Here is a 22,153-nt window from a genome sequence, read left to right on the forward strand (position 1 = left end):
TTCCTTAAAGTGCTATATACCCATCCTTACTAATGTGTGCTAACCCTAACCATGCCCCTTGAGGAGATGTATGGTTATGATAAAAGCCGGGCATTTTCCAGTAAAAGTAACATACCAGGTTTGGAGGATATGATAACTGTCTATCTGTATATGTATAGATGCATTATGTTTGGAAAGTAGCTCACAGAAAATGCAAAGAATCATTTCTTTAAAACTTGGGCACGAAGCACGCCTCTCAACTGTACATATTTTTGCAGAATGTTCAGATTTTTGCCTCATATTTTTTGTTCTGTTTTTCATAAAATTGTGTTTTTCTGGCAAATCATTAAAGATTTAAGTCAGAAAATAATGACAGGCATTTGATTTTCAGAATTCATACTCCAGAAAATTCATACTAATGCAAAACCTGCTAAGCTATCAACTTTCTATGTTTGTTAGAGCAGTATTTAAAAAAGTCCCTATTTTTGGACATTGGTTCCCCTCATTATTTATGGCTTTATCCAAATTTCTTGCTCCAAGAGGTTGAGAGGTTTGTCACTAAGCAGAAGCTAAAACATCAACAATATAATCTGAACTATATAGGGGTCTTGGAATAAAATAATAATGGAATTCTGGATAACAAGGCAGGAGTCATCATACATATGCGAAAATAAAACGTGAGTTATATTCTCAAGTTGGATGGCTGTGTGGCCACAGAGCATCATCATCTGCCTGTCTGGTCATGTCTCTGAATGTGTCCATTTTGTAGATATATCCTTCCACTGAGTCTTGTCAGGAAGTGTTTGTCATGCAACACCAGGTACATAAGGTTGATCCTGACTGTCCTTGACTGAGGTTGCTTCACAGAACATTAACACCAAAGCCAAAACAGGCATAGGTGCAGGAAGTATTGTAGTGCCTGGTAGGTGAAAGGATATTTTACATGGGATCAATAAAAGCAATCAGAAAACAAGACACTCAAGTAACTACTCATGCGAGGCATGTACAAAACATTGACATACTGATCACCTAACCACACTGTAATTACCAAACATTACCAGAAGCCTTGATTCAAAATTCCTGTGCTACATGTCCTGTTTGGTTAAGCCACCAGTTGCTGTGATGGTGTACAGCTGTTTGTCAAATATGTTCAGCATTACAGTGTCCTGGAGACATCTAGCACAGGCATACCTCTCAACTTGGAAACATCAAAAATCTGGACAAGGCCCATGAAAAATAGGTACAAATCTGTACACTGAGTAACATAACATTTGCATACATAATTAAGTAACCCCACCCACTTCAGTGGAATTCTGGGATATCAACTTCAAATGCAAACTGAAGAACAGACAACCAAAATATGGCACCAGAGTCCCTTTGCAGCCTGCAGCCATTCCAATGTCCCATTACCTATCTATTTTGGCCCATTTACCATAAACACTAATGTGTGCATACAGCTTTACTTCTACGATGATTATTTGGATTTTATTTTTACATTTTATAGCACAATACACACACACTAATAGATATCTGCTAAATAAAGCAACACTGTCTCACAATGAAAATATACTTGCCATTAAAACGTTTCTGCCCTTTAAACTCACATTCATTGAAACAGCATTGAAACCCACACCACATCCAAAGAAAAAATGCATCTGGCCAGTGGTGGATAAAGATTACCTTTAGGCTGCTTTCAAATCATAGGCGACTTGCACGCAAAACAAGAAACATACATGCATCCTTTGATACACCTTCCTGACTTTATTAAATTATATTCCTTGTATAATACAGTACACTTGTTAGACTTAAGTTAGAGCACATTTTAAAATTTACTGTTTGAACATTTTTCCAGTAGGCAATGAAACAAAATGCATGAACCAACAAAGACAAAACTGTCCAATTCAGAACATTTCCATCATAAAAGTTTACTTACACACACAAATATATATATATATATATATATATATATATATATATATATATATATATATATATATATATATATATATATATATATATATATACACACACATACATACATAAATACATACACACACACACACACACACACACACACACATATATATATATATATATATATATATATATATATATATATATATAGAATGACAGTAGTTTAAGTCATAGGCATCTTGCACAGCTTCTCACACTTATTTTCAAATTTCAGTTTTGTTATTTTTTTTTTGGGGGGGGGGGGGCAAAAGGCCAAAAACCAGGGACATATTTTAAGCATTACTTGTATAATTTTTAAAAGTTGCTAGAATAAAAATGTTGTGTTACCACCATGTATTTCACTGCCAAGTCTTTAACCCAGGACCCTGTGCACTGCAGTCAGATCAACATACCACTATGCCAAATCAGCAGTTTCCAGAAAGACAGGAAGACTGAAACTTAAATCGCCATCATTTAGTGAATTCAATTCTCACTTCTCACCATAGTTCTCAACCTCTTAGCACAAAAAAAACCTGGACAAACTGATAATGGGGGAATACAGCCCCAAAATAGTGACACATTTCAAATACTGATCTTATAAACTTAGAAAATTGCTCAGATAGAATTTATCTCTTATATTAACAATACTACTGAATTTTTGAAGTTCACCTATGAAATGAGTGTAGATTCGATTAATTATTTGGACATCACTCTAATTAAAGACCTGAATCATTTTAAATCCAAGGTGTTTAGGAAGAAAACTTTTTCCAGTAGTTACCTCCATTTTTCTAGTGGACATCCCATGCACCAAAAAAGAAGTATAGTGAAAGGTCAATTTGTAAGGATTTCAAGAATGACCTCTGATGACATAGATTTCATGGTTGAATGTGATTTCCTGACCCAGCTGTTTTTAGAGCGAGGGTATCCTTTAGAATTTATATTGAAAATAAAAGATGAAGTCCTTGACAGGAGGAATGACAGATTTTACCCTATTCTTGGTAAAGTTGATAAGTCTAGCGGCATTCTTGAAAACATGAACTCAGCTGGACTTGAGAAGTCTTCCCAAAAAAATAGTAACAATTTTAGCAATGCTTTTATTACTGACTATAGTGGAGATGCTTTGATTATTCAGGAGGTTTTGGTTAAAGAGTAGAACAATTTTAGTGAAATTAGTGATCTTAATTTTGGAAAAATGGCTCCTAAAACTATTTTCAGAAGAGGACGTAACCTTAAAGACTGGTTGACCCCTTCACATGTAAGGAATAAGAAAACAAAGAAAGCTAATGGCACATTTGCTTGTAAAATGTGTCCTCAGTGTCCCTGGATGGCTGAACAAAGCAGTTTATATGTTGAGGCTAGGGGAAAAGAAATTTTTAGTAGATCACATAGTACATGTGATTCATTTGGGGTTGTTTATATTGCTTCCTGTAGGATTTGTTTCAGCTTTTATGTAGGGAAGATGGAAAGGAGGATTAGGAGAAGAATATATGAACATTTGAATGACATAAAAAATAAAAAAATGTACCAATGCTCTTTACAAACACACTTTATCCTGCCCTCTGGCAAAATATTCATTTTTTATTATTGAACAGGTACAGCAGGATGAAAGAGGTGGGCCATAGGAAACTCAGATAGAATATCGTGAACTTTATTGGCAATTGGTTTTAGAAGCCAACAGGGTCCCAGGATTAAATGATTCTGTCTCCCTTACATCAGTGTTAAAAATGAGAGCAGCTAGACTTTAGGACTACATGTAGTTTTAGTTGGTTGATATTAATCCATTTTATGAGTAGTTAAATTATTAATTAATATAATAAGATCTTTACTGTAGTATATAATTAATTTATTCATTTAAAATCATTTAAAATAATTTAAAATAATTTATATATATATTTTTTTTATATTTTACACTAATTAATATAAATACAATATTCATTGATTTTATTTATTTACCTATTTATTTTATTATAGATATTTTATATGGCTCCTTTTATATATTTAGAGCTTATTATGACATTCGTTTTTTATATTTAGATAGTCTGAATTGGAGCAGTTATCTTGTCATCCATTGTGATGTGTTTATGTGATATTTTAGAAAGACCACTAGAGGGTGCTGTTGTCTTCTTAATTATATGAAATGGTTGTTGTGCTCATTTTGTTCATATACATTTACATTCAAAATATTTCCACATTTTTTATATGAAACTATTCAACTATTTAGTTGAGTGGAAGTTAGAGAGTTTTTAATATGTATTAATAAAGATTTATTCATTGTTTTCCTTTTGTAACACAAACATTTTATGTACAATAAGCTGTATTTAATTAATTAATATTAATGAGCAACTTTCCGGATTGGATGGTTTGAATTAATTGTTTTAATACAGTTGATATAAATTATGTGCTGAATATGAGGTCAGTTGTCTGATGAAGTCTGAATTTCTGATGAAAAATGTGTTTGTGTTATTCGTGACGTTTTATATTAAATTGTTATCTGACAATAATCCTGAGCTGTCAGGTGTATCGCTTTTCTCTACACAGTGCTTTTTTTGGTTACTAGTTGTGGTTGCACTGTTGGTTCGTTTGCTGTTTACTAGTTTCATATGGATCGAGAGGAGGGCGTTTCCCCGGTAGGCAGGGATGAACATCCATCAAAGGGAAAGGAGGTTTCGACACTTATTGGTCAGCTCAGTCAGCTGGTTGCCTTACTCACTCCGTTGTGCGACTCCTTGGTTCGTCACAATGTTTCAGCCTCGATTCCAGGAAATCAAGGAGCTATGTTTCCCCAGAGGCACTCGAGTGGGAATAGACCAACGTTACAGTCTTGTTCCAGTCCTTTGGACCCGTTAAATAGGGCGGATGGTTCTCCAAATATTTTTTCTAACAGGAACAATGATGGGACTGCCAGCAATAGGAATGAGAGGCGTAGAAGGGAGATTGGTGCACCAGTCACTTCTAATGAGAATGTATACCAACCACTAGCTTTAAATGACTGTCTGAAAATAAAGGTAGAATTCAAAGACTTTCTTACTAAAGATGATGAACATGTTTACACTTATGCTGGAAATTTATCTGTTTTAAATGATTTGTTTTTCAGATACAAAATATTGAATATTGACAACATGTGTCTGAGGGAATGTTTATCTGAGAAACTTGTTCCAAAGGGGTTACATGTTTTTAAGTTCCCCAACAATGTTACTGAGGGTACACCTTTTCATGCTTCTCTTTTACAGTTGTTTGATAATTGGGGCTTTGATTTATTGAGGGCCATAATTAAACAAAATGAAGCTGAAATGGTAACTCTTATGGAACAAATAGACTCTGTTAATGCTAAGATTATTAATGATTTAATGTTTACTGTTACTGAGGAAAACAAAAAATATTTTGATTTAAGGAAAAATATTGACTTAAAATGTGAAAGAATTCTGGAAAGAAAGAAAAAGAAGATAAATAGAGACATTTATGAATATCAACATCATTTACAGTACCCGAAACCTAGAGGCAGTTACAAATCTGTTCCTTATTTTAATTATGAGAAACAGGATATGCCTGTTAACCAGGACTCATTTTTATGGGCCGACAATTTGGACCCTTTAGGTTTTCCCCCCTTACGGAGATCAGAAAGAATCAAAAATCAAAGGGAGGGGAACTTCCGGCAGAATGCATGGAGGGGGAGGGGCAGGAGATAATTTCCTTTTTAAATAAATCATCGGCTCCAGTAGATGTTGAGCTTAATTATAGTTTTCACACAATTGAGTCTGACTCTGATGAGAATAATGTGATTTGTACCTCTGATGAATATAAGAACTTTATTATTTTTAACTACACAGATCTTGAGATAACTTCTGTATATTTCAGTCTACTCTCTAAAGGGCTTAACTTTGTACCTAGAACAAAATGTAATATCAGTAGGTTTTTAATAGATTTAAAGGTGTTTTTGAGAAAAGCTAATTTTAGATTGTTGTTTGGTAAAAAAGAATCTGAAGATGTAATTTCAAACCCATTAAAAAGGAAAAGTACATGGAATCCCCCTGTTTTATGCTCAATTGAGAAATTTTGAAACTGTGGTGGAGAAGGAATTAAGATCAGCTACTAAAAATAATAGATTTCCATCCAACCTTTCTAAATCTGAGTATGATTTACTGCTAACTATTAAAGGAAATCTCACCATAAGAATTATGAAGCCAGACAAAGGGGGCGGGATTGTTTTTATGAACAATATTAGTTATGAAGCTAAAATGTTTAATCTTTTATTTGATGAGTCAAAGTATGAATCTATTTTCAAAAACGAAATACACATTGGTTACAGGAAGATATTTTCCACCTTATATGATTTGGTTTTAGAAGGTTTTATTGATATGGAGCTGTTTGAATTTTTGAATATTGATAAACCCAGAATTCCCTCTATTTTCGGGATTCCTAAAGTTCATAAGGAGTTATTGGACCCACCATTAAGACTCATTGTGGCATCAGAAGGTTCAGTGACTTCAACTTTAGCGAGATACATTGATGTTAAATTGAAAAGAATTATGATGAAAGGATGGTCCTTCCTTAAGGATTCCTGGGACCTATTATACTCTGTGAAGGACAATATATTTAATAATGATCTTATTTTGGTAACTATTGATGTGGATTTATTTAGTTCTATACCTCATGATAGGGGTCTTACTTGGTTTGAGGAGGCTATTAGGGTCTCTGGTGACCTGAATGATGATGAGATGTATATTTGTATGGTCATGATGGAATTAGTTTTAAAACACAATTATATTTTTTTCCAAGGGGAATTTTTCAAACAAAAGAGTGGAGTTGCGATGGGGGCAAGATGTGCTCCCATCTTTGCCAATATGGTATTGAATACCTGGGAAAAGAAATTCATTCATCAGAGCCCCTATAAAGATAGTTGGGTTCTTTATAAACATTATTTGGATGACATCATGATACTTTGGAATGATTCTGTTGAGAAATTAGATGAGTTTATCTCTTATATTAACAATACTACTGAATTTTTGAAGTTCACCTATGAAATGAGTGTAGATTCGATTAATTATTTGGACATCACTCTAATTAAAGACCTGAATCATTTTAAATCCAAGGTGTTTAGGAAGAAAACTTTTTCCAATAGTTACCTCCATTTTTCTAGTGGACATCCCATACACCAAAAAAGAAGTATAGTGAAAGGTCAATTTGTAAGGATTTCAAGAATGACCTCTGATGACAAAGATTTCATGGTTGAATGTGATTTCCTGACCCAGCTGTTTTTAGAGCGAGGGTATCCTTTAGAATTTATATTGAAAATAAAAGATGAAGTCCTTGACAGGAGGAATGACAGATTTTACCCTATTCTTGGTAAAGTTGATAAGTCCAGCAGCATTCTTGAAAACATGAACTCAGCTGGACTTGAGAAGTCTTCCCAAAAAAATAGTAACAATTTTAGCAATGCTTTTATTACTGACTATAGTGGAGATGCTTTGATTATTCAGAAGGCTTTGGTTAAAGAGTGGAACAATTTTAGTGAAATTAGTGATCTTAATTTTGGAAAAATGGCTCCTAAAACTATTTTCAGAAGAGGACGTAACCTTAAAGACTGGTTGACCCCTTCACATGTAAGGAATAAGAAAACAAAGAAAGCTAATGGCACATTTGCTTGTAAAATGTGTCCTCAGTGTCCCTGGATGGCTGAACAAACCAGTTTATATGTTGAGGCTAGGGGAAAATAAATTTTTAGTAGATCACATAGTACATGTGATTCGTTTGGGGTTGTTTATATTGCTTCCTGTAGGATTTGTTTCAGCTTTTATGTAGGGAAGACGGAAAGGAGGATTAGGAGAAGAATATATGAACATTTGAATGACATAAAAAATAAAAAATGTACCAATGCTCTTTACAAACACACTTTATCCTGCCCTCTGGCAAAATATTCATTTTTTATTATTGAAGAGGTACAGCAGGATGAAGGAGGTGGGCCATGGGAAACTCAGATAGAATATCGTGAACTATATTGGCGATTGGTTTTAGAAGCCAACAGGGCCCCAGGATTAAATGATTCTGTCTCCCTTACATCAGTGTTAAAAATGAGAGCAGCTAGACTTTAGGACTACATGTAGTTTTAGTTGGTTGATATTAATCCATTTTATGAGTAGTTAAATTATTAATTAATATAATAAGATATTTACTGTAGTATATAATTAATTTACTCATTTAAAATCATTTAAAATAATTTAAAATAATTTATATATATGTTTTTTTTAATATATTTTACACTAATTAATATAAATACAATATTCATTGATTTTATTTATTTACCTATTTATTTTATTATAGATATTTTATATGGCTCCTTTTATATATTTAGAGCTTATTATGACATTTGTTTTTTATATTTAGATAGTCTGAATTGGAGCAGTTATCTTGTCATCCATTGTGATGTGTTTATGTTATGTTTTAGAAAGACCACTAGAGGGTGCTGTTGTCTTCTTTATTATATGAAATGGTTGTGCTCATTTCCTTCATATACATTTACATTCAAAATATTTCCTCATTTTTTATATGAAACTATTCAACTATTTAGTTGAGTGGATGTTAGAGAGTTTTTAATATGTATTAATAAAGATTTATTCATTGTTTTCCTTTTGGAACACGAAAATTTTATGTACAATAAACTGTATTTATTTAATTAATTAATATTAATGAGCAACTTTCCGGATTGGATGGTTTGAATTAATTGTTTTAATACAGTTGATATAAATTATGTGCTGAATATGAGGTCAGTTGTCTGATGAAGTCTGAATTTCTGACGAAAAACGTGTTTGTGTTATTCGTGACGTTTTATATTAAATTGTTATCTGACAATAATCCTGAGCTGTCCGGTGTATCGCTTTTCTCTACACAGTGCTTTTTTTGGTTACTAGTTGTGGTTGCACTGTTGGTTCGTTTGATGTTTTGTTACCATTTATTGTCTGTAGAATATGAAGTCTGAAATTCAAATGCCTGTCATTAATTCAAACCTTCAGTGATTTGCCACAAAAATTCTGAAAACCACAGCTTAATGAGGAATAGAACAAAACTATGAGGCATACCACAGTTTAATGAGGAATAGAACAAAAATATAAGGCATAACTTCACAAACAGTGGTGGCTAGGGACTTTTTACCTGTACCCAAGGTACAGGGTTTGAGCCTCAGTACCTCTAGCCACCAGATGTATTCAGTTGGGGGCATTTACACACACACACCCCTCAACAGCAAAACATTAAACCAGAACAGCAGTTCGCACACACACACACACACACAGACACTACCTTTGCTCAAAATGTCAGTTTGCCATTAAAGCAAAGAGTTAAAGCAAACCAGAACACCTAAGTTTCAGTTTGCATGATGGTAAACCGTTAAACCAGAACAGCAGTTCACACACACACTGCCTTTGCTCAAAATGTCAGTTCATTTTTAAAGCAAACCAGAACACCTAAGCAGTAAAACCAGAAAGCAAAATGTTGTTTCAGTTTGCTCAACAGCAAAATGTTAAACCAGAACAGCAGTTCAGAATATCATAAGCAGTAACAGCACAGTTCAAAAGCCTTCAGCATTAACCTGAGCAGTCGCACTTCAAAAGTTCACATAGAGTTAACCTTACCTAAGCAGCAGCTGAGCAGTAAAAGCAATTTCCATTTCCATACCAGTTTCCAGAACAGCAGCATTGTTTCATTCAAACAGAAAGCTTTCCGCGCTGTCAGCCATGATGCCCCAATTCCAACAGGCTGATGGAGCTGACATCATTGCGCACATGATGACATCAGCTCCAAAAGCGAGAAAGCAACATTTTTTTTAAAAGAAAATTGGTAATGAAGGGGTGCCACTCGGGAATCATGGCACCCCATTATTTGGACCCCAAAACTTGGTAAAAAATGAGTAATTTGGTACAGTTGGGAGGTCTGAGCACAGGCAGGTGATGTTCACTGTAATTTATGAGCAATAAAAAGTAAACAGGAAGGGCAGTGGATTGATAAATTGCTCTTACTGACAACACCTTCTACAGCAAACCAATGTTACTTTGTAACATAGCCTTGTCCGACTAGAATGTAGTAAATGGAGGCCTAAGTGTGGGATTTGGAACAATTGTCACTTCATCACAGATGCCAGAGTCTCTACAAATGTGTGTTAGGAGGAATCTCAATTTATGCACAGCAACACTTCTAAAGAAGGTGAAACAAAGAACTGTAGTTTAGTGCCACACAGGACACTATTAACCAGAAGCATCACAGCAGAATACATGTTACACATGTATAGAAAACTAAAGAGCTTTCTCTGACGTCAAATCAGAAATGTGGAGCCAGATACAAGGAATGATAAGCTTGTTTAATTTCCATTTATTCTTTGACTGTTAAATTCTAGTAGTTCTGCTTTGTCAGTGTTTTGCTGACTTTTAAGTTGTCAGATTGTTGTTGTGCCTGTTTACAAGCAGTGTTGAATCCTGTCACCATTTCTGCTAAGATGTGTCTCATTCATCATTAAGTTCTTCCTTTATTCTCCCTCTTCCAGCCTCTATCATAAGTTTCTTCGCCCAAGTATTGTAAATTCTGCGGAGTACTGCTTCTTTTTATACATAATTTTCTGTCATCTTTTTATTGTGTGTGTGTGTGTGTTTGCATTGTTAGCCCACTGCTAACCTCACGTGTGTATTAACTACTACATACAAAGTAAGATGTCAAACTGACAATAACAGAGCAGTATGGGTTTTACATTGTACCTTTAATTGTAGTCAGCATGTTTCTTCAATAAAAGCTATTGCTGTTTAAGATTCCGTGTCTGCTTCTTTGTAGTTTTATCATCATCACCAATACTGTCATTTCTAAACCAATTATCCTGCAAGGATTACAGTGTTTATGTAGCCTATATGTACTAATTATTCATTTTATTTTCCTCAGTCATGAAACTTAGCAGCTAATAGTAATAATGCCCTTTACTTTACATTCATTTTGTAGCATGTATATTAATTTCACTTTTTCATTTCCTTAATGCCCCTATCTCTTAGCCCTGCTTCAAACCTGTTTCCTTTCTCTGTGCATGTCAGTGAGACTCATGTCGTCTGCATCTGTTTACCTGTAGTTGCTTGCCAAATATCACTTTCCCCTTTCATTGATGCTTTATATTCTATTATTCCTTTTGTTTCCTTTTTACACACTGCTGTGCTCTTTTTCCTATCCTGTCTCCATGTCCCAGTATATATTTCCTTTCTTTTAACCACATTGTCTGGATTATAAAAATTCCACACATAGGTGGCTTCTTAAGGTCTTTGCCCTTATGCATTTTTAATGCTATATGTAGCTTTATATAGTTAATGATCATAGTAAATATGTTATAGCATGTCTTGCATTTCTTTGTGTTTGTGCATGTTGGTAGTTTAATTTTAAAGAGGCAAGCTAGCATGTTTTCTCTGTATTTCTTATGAGGTTTATATTTGGTATTTTATACTTGTAAATTTTGTTGTAATGCTATTAAATTTTATATGTGTTCTTATATCCCTGGGCATCACCTTTGAACAGCTGGACATATAAAAAGCAAGTACGTACAAAAATATTAATAATCATGCCATTAAATACTTTAATTAAGATATGTTGTAATAATGTTTACCTCTTTTTACAAAAATGCTTGCATGTGGAGTTTACAGGCAATATTAGAGAGCTTAGTAATGAAGTTATGAAGTTTAAGTGTATGTTCACAAACTGCTGATTAAGCAAACAGGAGCTTCAATGTGCCTGTTACCTGCACATTGCCTTTGCACTTTTACTGTCTGAATGCACACTTGGGCCATTGATGACATTTTTCTTCTTCTTCTGGGTCTTCATGATATTGTACATCAGTACAAGCACCTATTTCAGGTTTGTACTGAGTACTCAGCGGCGAAGATTGGTCTGGAGAAGTGCTTGTACTTTCTTACTGATTCCTGTCTGAGCACTGATGTTTGTGTAGGATGCGGAAGGCTGACACTACCTTTTATATCAGCAATGGCTGCCCCAGCCACTAAGACTCACATGTTTGCTGGTGTATCAAAATCAAATGTTGATATTGTTTTGTTAAACTGGACTACGTTTGTCTTCTCTTTGTTTGAAATCTTTGGCCAAACATGTACAGCACAGTATACCTGCTTGTTTTGTCAAATCCCTGGATATATGCAAACCATAATGCCAAGCAAAGAGAGTGGCTGCCCTCATACATCATCTATTTACTGCTTGGGGACCACAAAACACAATGAAGCTTTGTAACAACTCTTATTAAAGTAAAGTAACATTTTTTTTAGTAGTGGTAATCTGAATAATGGCCAAACTGATAACTTCTCTATGGCAAGCTGCACGTGCATGACCAATCATAACAGTGGTGGGTTACATTTCTCTGATGTATTGATGGTGGCAGATAGAGTTACTGTTCTGATAGGTCTAATGTGAAAAGCTGAAAATAATTTTGCTAACTGAAGTATTCATGGGTTTTGATGAAGCAGATAAATAGACTAAAGGTTCCTGTATCTGTTGCAAGCTTATTTAGAAAGAATAAAATGAATGTACAATAAATTCACTGGTTCTTCAAACAGTCTTTTAACAGTTATAACTGATTTTATAGCAACAGGCCCTGTGAAACATTAAAAAAAAGAAGAATGGAACGTGTCAACAACAAATTAATGTGGAATATGACATTTTAGCAAATGTTTCAACAAAACAAAATTTATGGAAATAAAGTTAATGGACAGCATTTTCCCATATCATTTAACTTGCAATGTCAGCACTTAGAAAACATACTTTTGCAAGATGGGGAGACGACCTCTAGCACTCTTCATATGGAGGAGGTTCAGTCTCCTGGCAAATATACAGTTTAATAATTGGCTTCATGAGATAGAGGAATTAAACCTTAATTGCAACCTAGATGACCTGGGTCCATGTTATGGCCTGGGCACTGGAAGAGGTGATGAGGGGCAAGGAGTGGAAAGATGAGGCTTCTGCCTATGTGCCTCCTTCATTGAAGAGGGTGTGGGAGCATGCTGAGGACATCTGACATCATGGTTTAGTTATATATTTAAATTTTTATTTAAATTTGTTTGCCGGGGTAGATTGCTGACCAAACAATGACCAATTACAGGCTCAAGCTGGAGACTGAAACCAATGACAAGAAGTATTAAAAGCAATGAGGTAGGCAGGGGGTTGAATGTGTAGCATTGCCGCGACGGAACCACACTCCTGCAGTACCCAGTTGCACTTCCCCAAATGCACTTGCCAACATGCCGGGGAGAACGTAGGATGTATAGCACCTAAGATTTGCCACTGAGCTGCTGTATGACAGTTTTCTGATGACCCCATTTTATTTCTGGCGCACGGTGTGTAATACCTCCTCTTAAGTCTATGGGTTTCTTTCAAAGGCAGATGCAGGAAGAACTATAGAGGATAAAACCATCAGACAGGTAGCTCAAAGGAGCAGCTAAGAGAATAAAATGTGACAAGAAAAAAAGTTTAATAGTAACAATTGTTTAATAACATTACTTTCATGAAAATACCATTCCGTACATTTAGTATTCCATCACCCTATGCCACAGGTCTGGTCATTGTCATGAGTTTGTCTTTTTAAAGCTTGTTCACTATACTGTGGTGTCTGTGTCATGGCTTGTAAAAATATACGGTGATAGTTTTTATAATCAAAAGCAGCACTCTGAATTTATGACAGAATTCTATATCTCACTTTAACAAAAGCTAGCGATATCTTTATTCCATCTTAGACATCGTTTCTCTTTCTTTGTTCTTCAGGTGATGCAGGTGGTACGAGAGCAGATCACTAGGACTTTGTCCACTAAGCCTACCTCCTTAGAACTCTTCAAGACCAAAGTAAATTCTTTGAATTACAGTGAAATCCTGAAGCTGCGGCAAACTGAGAGGTTGCACCAAGAGGAGACACTTGCTCCACCTGTACTGTAAGTCAGAGTCTGGGAAACCTCACTTGTCTGTGCTGTAAGTCATATCCTGGGGAAAACTGCATTCTGCCTCCACTGTAAGTCAAGGTCTGGGAAACCTCACTTATCCCTGCTGTAATTCATATCCTGGGAAAGTTGCATTCTCCCTCCACTGTAAGTCATGGCCTGAGAATCCTCATTTATCTATGCTAAAGTTATATCCTGGGAAAAAACACATTTTGCTGTAGTATAAGTTAGGGTCTGGTAAACCTCACTTGTCTGTACTGTAAGTGCATTTTGCCTGTATGTTTAATAAGAGATACTCTGGGAAACCTAAGTTATCTGTGTTGTATGTCATAGTCTGCGAAGAGCATATTCTGCTGTGCTAAAAGTCAGTGTCCTTGAAAAAAATCACTTCATTTGAATTGTTAAGTCAAGGTCTGAGGAAAGCCTTACTTCATACCTGCTATAATTCAGTAACATGAAAACTTCACTTTATCTGTGCTGTAAGACAGGGTCGGAGAAACCTCACTTCACCTGTACTACGAAGTCAGAGTCATGGAAAAATCTCACTTCATTTGTATTATAACTTATGTAAGTCAAAGTTGTAGAAGAACCTCACTTCATCTGTGTTATAGGCCAGGGTTTGGAAAAAAAACTCGCATCACCTTTATTATATGTCATGTTATGAGGAACACCTCACTTCACCTATAAGTTAGGGTCTGGGAAAAAACCTCACATCACCTTTATTGTATTTCATGATATGATGTTTTGAAGGTTAAGGTCAGGAGAAAACTGCAATCAGGATTTGAGGAAAACCTTGCTTTACATATGCTATAGGTAAGAATCTTAGAAAAAAATCACTAGAACTGTATTTTAAATCAGGATTTGGGGAACCTCACTTCAGTGGTACATCAAGGTTTAGGTAAACAAGACTTTGCTTCACCTGTTCTGAAAGTCATAGCCTGGGGTAAACCTTATTCCACCTTAACCTCAATTCTGGGTCCTCAAAAATCTTGCCTTAGTTGAAAAAGTATTTCGTAAGTATGTCAGCAAAGTGAAATCTGTCTAAATGTTGATAGATGGCTAAACCAGTGAACGTTAAAATATTTCTGACATAGAAAATGCACTGGAAGAGTCTGTCAACAAATAGCCAAATATAAATGTTTCGTCAAAAAAATCCCTAGGTAAACTGTCTGTCAGCAATAGTAAGAAGTTTCAACTTGGAAATATTAAAATAACATAAAGATTTTAGCTATCAGATGTTTCCCTAGAAAGACAAATTAATTAGTCAGTAAAATTGTGGATATATGTGGACAAGGGAGGATGGCCTAATGGTTAAGGTGTTTGCCTTACAAACACAAGGTGCAGCGTTTGAATCTCCCAAGAGATAATTGGCTAGGCTCACAAGGGCAGTTAGTACTAACCTATTGAACAGGAACAAGAGTGAATAACATGAAACTGCAATTAATGAGGATTGAGAGAAGTTCTGAAGAGACATATTTTACCAGAATTTTGTTAATAAAATCTGTAGGAGAAATATCTTGTAGACATTTAGAATTCCAGAAGGAAAACAATGAAAATATTTCCAGCAGTGGTTTGTTAATCTGATTAAGCAGTGTTTTACTAAAGTATAATTTTTAAAAGAGGGCAGGGAGAATATAAAAAAATCATGAGTTCTTCTTTCAAAAGGGGGAAAACAGAACTGTTACCAAGGGTATTGACACACCATATCTTCAGCATCATGCCACTGTGCAAGGGTTTATATCATATGAGCGAATAGGAAAAACTGTGAACGCTCACAATTGCGAAAGTACCGGACCTTGAACTTGCTATTGTGGGGGCTGCGACCCCCACACCCCCTGCTAAGTATATATTCCAACTCCAAGATTGCACTACAGTGAGGAAAGGGCAGATATTTCATTCTTCACTGTACCATGATCTCAAAAAAAGCACTTTGAGGTCCGGTACTTTCGAGATTATGAGCGTTTGCGGTTTTTCCTATTCGCTCATATGATATAGACCCGTACAATTGCTATCTAAATCATTCAGAGCTGATGGGCCGCAGATTTACAGCTGGCATAGTGCAACATTTACTAATGACTATTCCATTTGTACTAGAATGTCTGGGAAGGCTCAATCTACTTCAAGCCATCAGTTCTGAGTATCACTATTACTATCTTGTTAAGATATTCAGCTCAGTTGTTGCTGAAAATCCATAATCAATGTTTACATGTATATTGTACCTTCTTTAGTATATTACCTTTACAGATTTTTGATTATGTTATTATTTACAGAGTATTATAATTATGTTCATCTAAAAAAAAATTGTTTTTTATAATGTTCTTATGTAACAGTTGCTGTTTTTACATTGTTTCTGTCATAACCTCTATTAATTTTGTATGTTTTCCTGGAGCTTTTCTCCCTGGGCCTCTACTGAAAATGGACATGTATCCAGTTAGACTAGCCCGGTCAACAAATGTAAAATAAAAAATAAAATAAATAAAATAAATAATGAATAATTCATGTTTCATGAAATTCACTAAGTGCTTGGAAAGCTTAAAGCAGTACAGCCCTGTACTAATTCAGTGGCATGCTATTTCACTGGCAGAAAAGAGAAGTTATCCTCTAGCTGTTTGGCATAAAGTCTTTCTTCAGAGTAAGAAATGAAAAGAAAGAGGCAAACAGCAGAATTAAAATGAATATATGCTATACTAATTTGGGTATTTGTCTAAATGTAGTTTTATTAAATTTTAATTTACAGACAATTGTCTGTTGATAATCAGTACAGACATCTCCACTGGTAACAATTATTATAAATAAATATTCAGAAACTGATGATTTTTGTACTCACCCTGTCACCACTGATGTGTGGGCTTTCTTCTTAGCCTCTTTCTGTCATCCTGTAGGTCCTCCATACCTCCTCACCAGATAATCCTGTGCACAGCCTTTTACCAGGCATGCCTTCTGATTTCTTCAGAGGGACAGACCCTTATGGCTACTCAGACCTAGGGCTTTGGAGCAAGAACTTGCATGTGGAGTCACACGTAGAGTGCCAAGATCCATCAGTCTGCGGCAGCTGGTCAGGATCAATAAGAAAAAACACAGTGTGCAATACAGTCACCAAGCATGGTTTGCACACACGGGCATCACACACAAAATGTCTCATTATAGGTTCATAGGTTCATACTAGGCTATCTGCCCTAGGTCATTTATAAGCCTAGCCAGAGTGTGTTTGGCTTTCACAACCCATTTTAAATTAATTTTGCTATGCCCTTTTTCGAGGTTAGTATACTGTGCCTCTGTCTAACAGTGACACAGAAGTGATACCCGGGGTAAACCTACAATCTCCCATCCACTCATCAAGATTCCTCTTGAAGAGAGCCAATGAGGGACTCTGCCTAACCTGGACTGGGATTTTATTCCAGAGTGAAGGGAGCCTCTGGGTTATGAATCTGTCCCTCCAGCATGTCCTTTTTATTTCAGTGCTGAGGTAAAAGTCTCTCAAGCGCGTAGCTCGATGGGATTTGGATTTTCTGAGGTGCAGCATGTCCATTAATTCTGGGTTGGACATGGCTTTATACATCAGGCACAGATCGCCTCTGAGCAGGCGGTATGCCACTGAGTAGAGCTGGAGTTTCTTTAACAAGGCAGCATATGGCATCTCTTTGAGCCCTTTGATCCTCTTGGTGAGGTACTTTTGGGGTCTTTCCAGTTGCTGCAGGTGTCTGGTAAGGTACATCCCAAAAGGGGCATTGTACTCAATTATGGGCCTGATGAGGGATGAGCAAAGAGGCACGATGACCTCCCCTGATCTAGATGTGAATCCCTTCATGATTAGGTGGGCTATATAAAATGTTTTTCTAACCACTTTGGCCACGTGGTTGTCAAATGAGAGATTGCTATCAACTTGGGTCCCCAGGTCCCTAATTACTTCTTCTGTACTTAATGGATTACCACCTATGTGGTAATTTGTGGCACTTTGTTTTTGCCAAAGGGGATGACTATACACTTTTGGTGTTTAGCTTGAGGCCATGGCTCTGGCACCAGTTGTCTGTTTCTATGAGGCCCTTTTGGAGGATGCTTGTGTCGGCTGGAGAGTCGATTATGGTGCCCAGTTTGCAGTCATCTGCGAACTTGGTCAGCCACAGTCCTTCCGTGTTGGCCTGTACCTCCAAGAAATATATACCGAACAAGAGAGGTCCCAGGACTGAGCCTTGTGGGATGCCACTTGTAACTGGTTTGGAGTCTGACATGGCTCCAGCAATTCTAACCATATGGGTTCTGTCCTTGAGCCAGTTTGCAACCCATCTAGTGACATAGGGGTTTATATTTAAGCTGGTGAGCTTATCTATAATGCCCGAGTGGGGTATTGTATCGAAGGCTTTTGCGAGGTCCAGGTAGGCTGTGTGGACCACCTTCCCCTCGTCAATGGCCTTGGTGACTGTTTCAAAGAAATAGACCAGGTTTAAGAGGCAGGATCTGCCCTTAACAAAGAAGAACTGGGTAGGATACAGTGTCTGTAGGTCCCCAATATCTTTATTTATGAGGTCCATGATGATCCTTTCCATAGATTTGCAGACCAAGCTAGTCAGGCTTATGGCGTGATAGTTTCCAGGATCTGTTGAGGCACCACCTTTGTGGAGAGGGATCACTGTTGCTGTACGCCACTCTTTGGGTACATATAGGTTCATAGGTTCATACTAGGCTATCTGCCCTGGGGCAATTATAAGCCTAGCCCAATTCTGTATGGCTTACGCCACCCCTTGATTTGAATATACTGTGCCCTTTTTAAGGTTTAGTTTACTGTGCCTCTGTCTAATAGTGACACGGGAGTAATCCCTGGGACAAACCTACAATCCCACATCTACTTATCGAGATTCTTCTTGAAGAGATTCAGTGAGGTGCTCTGCCTCACATGAATTGGAATTCTATTCCAGAGTGAAGGGAGCCTCTGGGTTATGAACCTGTCCCTCCAGCAAGTTCTATTTATTTCTGTGCTGAGGTTCAAGTCCCTCGAGCGTGTGGCTCTAAGGGATTTAGATTTACTGAGGTGGAGCATGTCCATTAATTCTGGATTTGACATAGCTTTGTATGTCAGGCATAGATCGCCTCAAAGTAGGCGGTATGCAACTGAGTAGAGCTGGAGTTTTTTTAACCGAGTAGCATATGGCATCTGTTTGAGACCCTTGATCCTCTTGGTGAGATACTTTTGGGGTCTTTCTAATTGCTGCAGGTGTCGGGTAAGGTACATCCCAAAAGGGGCATTGTATTCTATGATGGGCCTGATGTGGGATGAATAAAGGGGCACGATTACCTCTCTTGATCTAGATGTGAAACCCTTCTTGATGAGGTGGGCTATGTAGAAGGTCTTTCTAACCACTTTGGCAATGTGGTTTTCAAAGGAGAGATTGCTATCAACTTGGGTCCCCAGGTCCCTAATAACTTTCTCTGTACTTAATGGGTTTCCGCCTATGTGGTAATTTGTGGGCACATTGTTTTTGCCAAAGGGTATTACTATACATTTTTTGGCATTTAGCTTTAAACCATGGCACTGGCACCAGTTATCTGTCTCTGTGAGACCTTTTTGAAGGATGTTTGTGTCAGCTGGAGAGTTGATTATGGCGCCCAGTTTGCAGTCGTCTGCGAACTTGGTGAGCCATAGTCCTCCCACATTTGCCTGTACCTCAGAAAAGTATATACCGAACAAGAGTGGTCCCAGGACAGAACCCTGTGGGACGCCACTTGTGACCGGTTTCGAGTCTGCCATGGCTCCAGCAACTCTCACTCTGTGGGTTCTGTCTTTGAGCCAGTTTGCGACCCATCTTGTGACATAGGGGTTTATATTTAAGCTGGATAGCTTATCTATGATGCCCGAGTGGGGTATTGTGTCAAATGCCTTTGCAAGGTCCAGATAGGCTGTGTGGACTACCTTCCTATCATCTATGGCTTTGGTGACTGTTTCAAAGAAGTCAACCAGGTTCAAAAGGCAGGATCTGCCCTTGACAAAGCCGAACTGGGTAGGATCTAGTGTCTGTAGGTCCCCAATGTCTTTGTTTATGAGCTCCATGATGATCCTCTCCATAGCCTTGCAGACTAAGCTAGTCAGGCTTATGGGGCGATAGTTTCCAGGGTCCGTAGAGGCTCCACCTTTGTGGAGTGGGACCACTGTTGCTGTACGCCATTCTGTGGGCACATATCCTGTAGTGACGCTGAGATTGTATAGCTGTTTTATTTGAGGGATTAGTTCCTCTTGTAGTTCATGTAGGACGCAACCTGGGACGCCATCTGGTCCCATGGAAGCAGTGTTTTTTGCTTTGGAGAGGGCAGCCTTCACCTGAGCATCTGAGATGTTTGGGAGGCAGCCCTCTGCCGGATAGATACTTGCTCTTTTGGGAGTTTGCACTGAACCTGTCTGCCACGATATTGGTGATGTCTGTGGGTTCAGTGTATTTATTGTCATTTAGAATCAACTCAGAACAAGTCTGGGAGTTGCATCCCAGGTTTCTAACATAACTGAAAAAAGCCTTATGATTGTCTTTGGTGTCCTGTGCAATTTTTCTCTTGAAGCTGGCCTTGGAGGATTTTATGAGGGATTGTAATTTTTTGCTAGTACTGATCAGAGATGCCTTCCCTATTAGGGATTTTGCTCTATCATGTAGTAGCTTCCTCCTTCTGTTGTACAGTTTATTTATGGCAGGAGTCCACCAGACTGGACGCCTGCCTTTGGATGATTGGGTCTTGGTTTTGTTTGGGATAGCATGATCCATGCATTCCTGGAGATGTCCGTAGAATGCATTTATATAGGATTCTGCAGTTTGGGCTGTAGTTTCCACTGGCCCTGGGGCCTTGAAGGATTCCACTTTGGTTTTGAGAAGTGAGAAGTTCGCTTTTGAGAAGTTTTTCACTGTGGTTTTCTGGGCTGGGGGTGGGGTCGGGATGTGGACATCCAGTGAAATTAATTTATGGTCTGATCTTACCAATGAGGGATATACTTCTGGTGTGGAGCATAGAGTCCCCATGTTGGTAATGATCAGGTCTAGTATGTTGTCCCCTCTTGTGGGAGTGGTGACTAGTTGTTCCATAGCATTTGAGTTTATAATTTCTAGGAATCTTTGGGCTAAGGTGCTGGGACTTGAGTAGTGCTCCCAGTCAATGTTTGGGTAGTTGAAGTCGCCCAATATAATGGTGTTCGGAGAGATCTTCATGTTCTCCAATGTTTTCAGGAAAGCCGAGTGGGATTCCTGACTTTGAGAGGGTGGTCTGTAGGATGCTATAAACTGAAAAGCAGTCTTGCCCACTGTTAGTTGCACATGGATGGTCTCCGATACTTCGTGCAATGCCACTAACCTGGAGGTGTGGATATCCTTGATAAATATGGAAACTCCCCTCCTTTTGTGGTTCGGTCCGGGTTTTGGGGCCGAAAAGCATGATATGAGGTATAGCCTGGTAGTACTGGGGTGCTCTCTGGAGCCTTGAACCAGGTTTCTGTCACTGCACAGATATCGATGTTCTCCATACTGAGGAGAGCTTTGAGTGCGTGCATCTTGAGGTTAAGACTTCTGGCATTTAGCAGCATTACCCTTAGTTTCTTGTTCCTTGTGCTGTCTATGGGGGTGGGTTTGACTTTTGAGCCTTGCCTAAAAAAGGCACTATGGGGGTGGCAAGAGCCTTTGCCAATATCCGAAAGCCCAGTGGTGACAGCTGCAAGCCGTCCCTAGAGAAGCAACGTGGCTTGTCGAGCATGTCATCCCAGGCTGACAGACACTGGATCCCCTTTGAATGACACCAAAATTTTAGCCAATTGTTAAAATCGATCATTTTGTCTTTGTACTGTGGCATCATTCTAGATGAAGGTAAGATGCTGCTCAAGGTCAGGGTCATACCAGCCTGGGCTAAATGATCAGAGAGCTCTTCTATGTCTCTTTTCATGTAGTCCAGGGAGGTACGTCTCAGGTCATTCACACCAGCATGTACAATGACTGAGTCATATTTGTATTTGCTTTGGAGTGACCTGAGTGCTTGCATTATGAGTCGGATCCTAGCACCCGACAAGCAGCTCACCGTGACCTTCTCTTTATTCAGCCTGGTGAGCGGGACGTCAGTGTGTCTGACAATAGAGTCACCTATAACAAGAGTATCAGGTGTGTTATTCAGCCTTAAGGGCTGTGGCTGCTTGGTACACTGACTTTGTGGGTTATGTGCTGTCTGTGTTTTGTTTTGAGGTAGCGTTTGCTTGGATGTCTGCTTTGGAGGTCTCTGTTGCTTAGGTAGATTTTTATTTAGAGCCTCCGAGTATG

At 37.8% G+C, this 22,153-nt stretch overlaps 1 protein-coding gene across 1 annotated transcript in view; it reads left to right on the forward strand.

Moving 5' to 3' along the window:
• The window catches only part of ELMO3 (engulfment and cell motility 3), a 1,057,243-nt gene that overhangs the window by 845,064 nt on the left and 190,026 nt on the right, over positions 1–22,153 (forward strand). Inside the window, exon 16 of the mRNA XM_044081425.1 lies at positions 13,711–13,874. Coding sequence (XP_043937360.1) covers positions 13,711–13,874 — 164 coding nt within the window. The remainder of the gene's footprint in view (positions 1–13,710; positions 13,875–22,153) is intronic.

Source organism: Protopterus annectens, chromosome 8.part0 (genome assembly GCF_019279795.1).
Source record: "Protopterus annectens isolate FY-2018-M chromosome 8.part0, PAN1.0, whole genome shotgun sequence".
NCBI lineage: Eukaryota > Metazoa > Chordata > Ceratodontiformes > Protopteridae > Protopterus > Protopterus annectens.